At 34.1% G+C, this 7,657-nt stretch overlaps 1 protein-coding gene across 1 annotated transcript in view; it reads left to right on the top strand.

Moving 5' to 3' along the window:
* The window catches only part of LOC144959230 (uncharacterized), a 6,380-nt gene extending 326 nt beyond the window's left edge, over positions 1–6,054 (top strand). The window contains exons 1-4 of the mRNA XM_078891771.1: positions 1–45; positions 3,971–4,035; positions 4,747–4,764; positions 6,023–6,054. The exon at positions 1–45 is cut by the window's left edge and continues 326 nt beyond it. Of these exons, the coding sequence (XP_078747897.1) occupies positions 1–45; positions 3,971–4,035; positions 4,747–4,764; positions 6,023–6,054 (160 nt within the window). The remainder of the gene's footprint in view (positions 46–3,970; positions 4,036–4,746; positions 4,765–6,022) is intronic.
* The last annotated feature ends 1,603 nt before the right edge of the window (positions 6,055–7,657 follow it).

Here is a 7,657-nt window from a genome sequence, read left to right as displayed (position 1 = left end):
AACTCCAGAATCGGGTTTTATGGGCAACCCCGACTCATACATGAAGTAAGTAGATTTCATGTGAATACTTATATTATATATTGTAGCAGTGAACACTTATAACGTTCACGCATAAAACAAATTCATGGAAATAATCCAACTTAGATATTTGATATATTATTCATGTATATATATATATATATATATATATATATATATATATATATATATATATATATATATATATATATGGAATAATCAACTTAGATATTTGATATATTATTCATGTATATATATATATATATATATATATATATATATATATATATATATATATATGTATATATATATATATATATGTATATATATATATATATATATATATATATATATATATAACTATATATATATAATATATCCAAATCCTCATCTAACATGGCCACTTTTCCCCAAGATTTAACGGCAAAAGCTGTGCGCTGCTGATAAAGTGGCAATCATTAAAAAAACTATCTTTATTTTATGGAAATTCATTCTGCATGAAAGTGATTAATTTTTGGATTGTTTGGGAGGTCGTTATTTTTACAATCGATGACCTCAAAAATAAAAAAAAAAATAATATCAAGGAGAAGACAATTACCTACGTAGTAGATTTAATTATAGATGATGACGCATACTCAGTTGAGAACATTGTGTGTTCGAGCGTAGCCATCGTTATGTTATAGCCTGACACTGAAATCCAAAAGGACTGGCAGTTTGACGTCATTATTTGGTTTTTGCATCGCTTAGTGAGTTGTCGTTAGTACAGATCATGGAAACAAGTTATTTCATTAGTTGAACTATTGAATACAACTTACGATTTGTTTTCTTTTGTGGCAAAAGACTGGCATTTTGACGTCATTTTATGGTCAGTATCAGGCCTTCGTTGCAAGTGGCCACTGCCCTACATGTCTTAATTACATTTTATTCAGTACTTCTTCCTCCATGAAGAATCGTGTTCACTTAAATTATTACAAAACCAATTTTGAAGCCATGAGAAGGGGTATGTCCTTTAATTCGTTCTCACTGCTTGATGGCAAAGCCATTGAAAACGCTTACGAATTTATCACCAAAAAATCTATCTCTTGCTCGGAGAAATAAGGTACAATAACAAGTAATAAGCCGCGAAAAGAATGAAACAACACACACTTTGATGGCAAAACAGTGAAATATATAACACATAACATTATGAAAACGGTTTGTCAAAACAAGAGATCCCGAAGACCTTGGAGAGCATTGCAAAGCAAGGAATAAATTAGACCATTTCATGGAAAACGATAGAAAATATCGTGAGAGAAAAATTGCAGATTACGCCAAGACAAATTGTAAAAGGTTCTGGAAAATACGTAAGTTCAATGAGAAAAATGGAATCAGGCATCGCTGATTTACGTGTTGTAAAAGTTAGAACAGAAGTTGTAAATAAAACAGATGTGGACAAGGTAGAGACAATAGTAACACTTTTTTTTTGTCGTGTGTGTTACCATTGAAGATAAAGAAGATAAGACCTATCTACATACAACCCCGCCTTATTCATAAACAATCGAATGACGATGTGTTTTCAGAGCATGTCAGGCACTTATTAGACGATCTTGACACAACAAATTCTCCAGGAACTGATCATATCCACCCAATTATTCGAAAAGAAAAAAGAACTATATGGCTTTATTCAGGTGCCGTTTACATTTATATTTGATTTATCAGTGGAAGCTAGAGGAAATCAGAAAGGATGGAAAAATGCCAAATTAGTAATCTATTCAAAAACTCTGACAAGAAATTACCGTCAGGTTATAGAACAATCCGTTTGATTAGCATACAATGTAAAATCATGAAGAAACATATCAGAGAAGAAAACAATCTTTTTAGTAATAAACAATACGGCTTTACTTTTACTAATACTAATAATAAAACAATGTTACAATTAATAATAACTCACAACTACTGAGATATTGGATCATGGAGGAGATGTTCATACTATTTATGTGGACTTTATGAAGGCATTTGACAATGTTCCTCTATTTTGCTTTGTCCCTTAACTGCTGGTAGCTTTACAACATCAGATCAAAACTGTGTCAATCGGTCAGGAACTTTGTTAATAACAGAAAACTATGTATAAATGTTAATGGAATATTATTTTCAAAGTGCTATTCTGTTATCATCGGAATATATCTCAACTCAGTCCTAGGTCATGGTCTTTTTATTCTACCCGATTATTTACAGTCACACGTGTTTATCTTTGCTGATAATACAAAAACTTAGAATTAAAAGAGTTTAAAGAAGATGATTATGTCATACAGGCTAATCTTGAACATTCGTTTCAGTGGAGTAAGAATTGATTGCTCGAGTTCCATCCAGGCAAATGCAAAATGTTGCAAATCTACGACAGACGCAATTGAGGATTAAAAACAATTTAAACAATGGAAAATATAACGTGGCAAAAACTGAACTTGAAATTGTGACTAATGTAAAATATATTGGTTAGTGTTGTTAATAAACATCTTCGTTTCCAAATAAACACATCAAGGCACTGATCAACATGATTAATCAAATTGCTGGATCGATTTGAAGACGCAATTGACTATCTGGTTTGAGCTTTTATATAGCGCAATATCCACTAAACGTGCTCAAAGCGCTTTACAAAGAGTCCCTGACCAACAGCAACACGTAACATGTAGAACGAGACATGACGTCTGTTAGGCGATTTTACAATTTTATTTCCGAGAGGGACAACGCTGTTAATAGCCAGGTACTCATTTTACACATGAGTCCGGTGAGAGAATGTGAGTAAAGAACCTTTTCCAAGGACTCAAATAATCGCTGAGTGGGGCTCGAGTCCAGACTATCTAGACAATTGAACGTTCACACTACTTTTTAAATCTCTCTCTCTCTCTCTCTCTATCTCTCTCTCTCTCTCTCTCTCTCTCTCTCTCTCTCTCGACTTATTTTAGAGTAGGCCATTAATGCCTGGTCACCAAACACGAAAAAATCCATCTGCATTGTGAAAAACGTCAGTTGACATGCGACAAAACTATTGCCTGGTATGAAAGTGAGATTGTATGAAGATAGACTAAAAGAACTAAAATACTAACATTTCAGTTCAGAAGTAAAAGAAACATTCAAAATTTTCATGGTATTTTTAACGAGAGCGTAAGATTTTGAATTTTCTATTGATGCTAAAAAATTCCCAACAAAACAAACAAACAAACTGAGGGGCAATTCATTCAAACTGTTCATGTTTATATATATGAATTAGATGGCTTAACAAGTTTCTCTACTCAAAGAGTATTTGATATCTAGAACAATCTACCGGAACTGGTAAAGTCAAAATCTATTAAAGAAGATTTGATAACCACTTCAATATAACCATTTATCACTTATACGATGTGAATTTCGAATTTTAACTTACATTAAGGAGTAGAAATAGTTGTCACTCATATGCATTCCGAAGCGATTACACAATTACACACGTATTTTATCTTATTTTAACAAAAATTACGTGGACATATAGGCTTATGAGATTTTGCTTTCTAGATCGTCGTGACAAGGACTATGACTATGACAAATACCTAGACAAACGAATGCCAGACCCTACAATCGACTTATACTGCGGTGGCTGTCATTTGGTTCCAAATGATGAATTGAGATGGTGTTGATGGGGCGGAGGGCGGGGGGGGGGGGGGGTAAATGTGCAAAATTTATCAATGATCTGAAGTCTCGATTTTTACGAGCGGCGGATCAAAACTCTGAAGTCTACATATTAAATAAAGCATTGTGCGCAAAGCTCGTATGTATCTAGACTTCAGAGTTTTGATCCGTCGATCGTAAAAATCGGGACTTCAGAGTTTTGATCCGTCGATCGTGAAAATCGGGACTTCAGAGGTTTGATCGGCCGACCATCGATATAGAGTATGCCATTAGGTAAATAAACGTATTCATGATTACACTTTTTGAATTTCAGTTATTCTTGGTCGTGTAGTGGAAATGTTATGATTTGCCAAGAAATTGACAGCCAGGCCAAAGCAGGTAAGTGATAAATATGTTTGGCTAAGCATTCCTATAAGTATTTGATGGTTTTCATCATGACAACATTTCAAAATATTAGTTCTAAAAATTAAATGTGATGGTATAAATTAAAAGGCATTTTGCAGATATTAGTCTCTATTGTCTTAGAGTATCCAATCAGCTCAAAGCTATTGTTAAAACATCAATGTGAATCACCAATATGTATCAGAATGAGCGCTGTATAAATGTGTATTATTTTCTACTCTAAATACTTAATCCAATCAATGAATGTCTTGTGAAGCGTATGTCAATATATCGTATTAGAGACGACGTCATCAGTAATTAAGAGTCGATCTAGATTACATGGTGAAGCAAGACAGCCAAAAAAGTAATGCCTGTTACGTCTTTTACGCATTAAATATACAGTTCCGAACGTCCCAAAAACTATCACCGTTGTCCTCTATCATTATTAAAGACAATTCAATGGAATTATCTCTTGCAATATATGTTATATCGCCTCAGAGACATATTATGGCATGGTTACCATCTACTGAGCAAACCACACTTTTCAAGATAAATATCCACTACTGGGTGGAACGAAGAGAGAGAGAGAGAGAGAGAGGGAGAGAGAGAGAGAGAGAGAGAGAGAGAGAGAGAGAGAGAGAGAGAGAGAGAGATGGCTGATAAGTTAAACATTTTATATCATCCAATTATTTATATCTTCCTTGACAGCAAACAGCACGTATCAAGGTAGGTAGGAAAGTTTTCTTCTATCTCCATTTCATTCTCATGTCTTGGCATATATATGTATATAAACAACTAATTTATTACGATGACGGAAATTGTCTCCAAACGTAGCCATCGTTAGCTTATAGCCTGACAATGACCACAAAATGACGTCAAAAGACTAGTCTTTGGCCACAAAAGAAAACAAATCGCGAGTTGTTATCAATATGGTTATCTAAGAAATTTGGTGCAAAACTGTCAATTATATATATCAGCAAATGGGTTTAGTGAGTACATAATGCAGGCATATCAGATAAGCTTGGTCAGTGCATGATACCTCTGCGCAGTTTTATGTCCAAGTTATTTGAGACGCATGACACGTGTGCGCAGTTTTATGTCCAGGTTATTTGAGACCGTTTTATGTCCAAGTTAATGGATAGGTTATCGTGTTGAAACATCGGGGGTTTAACATCAATATGTGGGAATTGACGTTTCAGGTTTGAATATGATTGGGTCTTACTCTTAGGGGTTGGATATTAGACTGACAGGGAACTGTCGAAACTACAAGGGGGCGTGGAAATAGTGGAACTATGGGTATTTTTTTAGGGATAAAAGAGGATGTTTCTAAGGAAAACGGGATTCTGCATTCTACATGACCATGAGCTGCACACTTTAAACCTTTTGTGCTCACCATCTTTTATTTGCTTTTACGGATTTAGAAATATTCCACGTATATTGAAAATGGTTACTTAGGCAAAATGACTTACATTTGGATTGATTTTACGGATTTGGAATTTATGAAACTGATTGAATTATGACCATGCTATTTGACTCGGGTTTGGAATTTATCACAACAAATAAAGCTGTAAGAAATTAAACTTGGAATCTGGACTTTTATTTGAATGTCTAGATATTGTACATTCAGTTATCATCATCGGCCCTTGAACTCTTTCGTCATTATTAACATCTACAAAACAACGCAAAGGATAATATTACTATCTATCAAAAAAACCACTATACGATCATAAGCCATTACATATGTGTGCAACTACGCCACAATGGGACCACTTGTTTCCTCGAGCTCTACTCACGACAACTCACTAGACGCTGCACAAACCTTAAAAATGACATCAAACTTTAAGTCCAAGAGTGTTCTAGTGCCAGGCTCTATATTTAACGATGGCTACGCTCCAAACCTCCAGGTCTTGGGAAGAGAAGACGGACCTCTTTTGACGATGATAGACAATTAGTCCAAAATCATGATAACACCCTTCTGCATCAGTCAGAGATGCTGCCAATGAATTACAGATTTAATTTTAAAATATGAGGGCAAGACTTAGATAGAAATATTGATGACTATGCGTCAAAATTTTGCTCAAGGAACATTATATGACGGTAAGGTTTCAATGGCCTGTTGCTAACGAACGTTGGTCCCAGCCCTAATGGGACAGTATTCCTTTATTCTGACAAGATGATGATGATGATGATGCTGATGCTGATGATGATGGTAATATTAATAATACAATTATAATACTGATGATAGTAATAATAATAATGATAAATAATAATGATAATAATAATAACTAATAGTAAAAACTAAAGGTTTTCAAAGCTCTTTACAAGGGTTCTATTCATGCAACAACATTTCATATGTAAGACGTGACAAAACGCCTCTTTGGTGATTTTATACTTTTCCCCCGACAGAAACAACGCTGTTAATGACCAAGTAGTCAGTTAACTTCAGAGTATCTTTGAGAGGATATGAGTGAAGAGTCTTTTTTGAAAGATTCAATAATGCCCCGTTCAGAGAGTGATTTGAACATTGCACTTTTCGATCCGAATGCGAGCACCATAATATTACAAGTATAGCAGCACAAGAGACCTTGATGGTATGCCTCGAGGAAAGACATTTGTTACACACATTTTCCTTGTATTTGGGTAATTTTGTTGGTTCACCCTGGTATAAATCTGCATTTATTTGTCCGAAAAGTATACAGGCACCTAACGGACTGTTTGTCTTGTCATAGTTATATATATCACGTTGATGGCAATTAAAAAAAAAAAGAACACATACAGCGAATTAGTACATGATCCGATTTTGTTGTTTACTACTGATAGGTACTCTGTAAATGCAATCTTTTTATATAAAAAAGACAAGACCTTTTAACTCACTAAATCGTTGAGATTTTTGCTACTTTTCAAAATTGGAAAAAAATGTATTAAAATGAGTCTGTACATAAACAGTTTTACTCAACTACCATGAACAGGTAAAAACTAAAACATTAGCTTTGATATAATTGTCCCCTCCTCCATAATTTGTCTCAGAAAGATGTAATAAATAGGCATGGGATAAAAGTAACCTGGGTAAACTACGGGTATAGTCGTTGTTAGGGTTGAGTGAGTTAAAAAAGATAATATTGTTTTATTACATTTTGCTCCAAACCATGTTATTTAAAAGCTTGCTGATGTGCTCTTTCTCCCTTTATTTTACAGTTAAAAAAGTCATTATTGGTAATAAACTTATTATGGCCTCGGATCAAAATTCTTTCAATGTAATAATCAAGATACAGTTTATTCCTGGTGGTGGATTTTATGGCGATTTCACGTCATCAATGGATGTCAACAAACACATAACAATCATCGACCAAATATGGCCTCATATGGAGCTAAGGTTTGTTGTTTAGTTTCGTTTAGATTCATATTTACTGAATTACGTTTATAGTCAACATGAGTGGTATTTATGCGTCTTGCCCCAACATTTCCTACATTTTAAAAATGCGATTTATCTTTTATTTGTATCACTCTGTCCGGCAAAATTTCTTCCACAACTGATGCATTTTGTTGATTCATACACTGATTCTAATTTAATAAGTCAACCATCAAATTCACACCGAGTTGTGCTTCAGTTAACAATACT

The sequence above is a fragment of the Berghia stephanieae genome, chromosome 13 (assembly GCF_034508935.2).
Source record: "Berghia stephanieae isolate SIO BIC M18660-M18661 chromosome 13, UCSD_Bste_1.3, whole genome shotgun sequence".
Taxonomy (NCBI): domain Eukaryota; kingdom Metazoa; phylum Mollusca; class Gastropoda; order Nudibranchia; family Aeolidiidae; genus Berghia; species Berghia stephanieae.
Note: the sequence above shows the minus strand (reverse complement) of the source record. Positions and strands in the feature narration are given on the sequence as shown.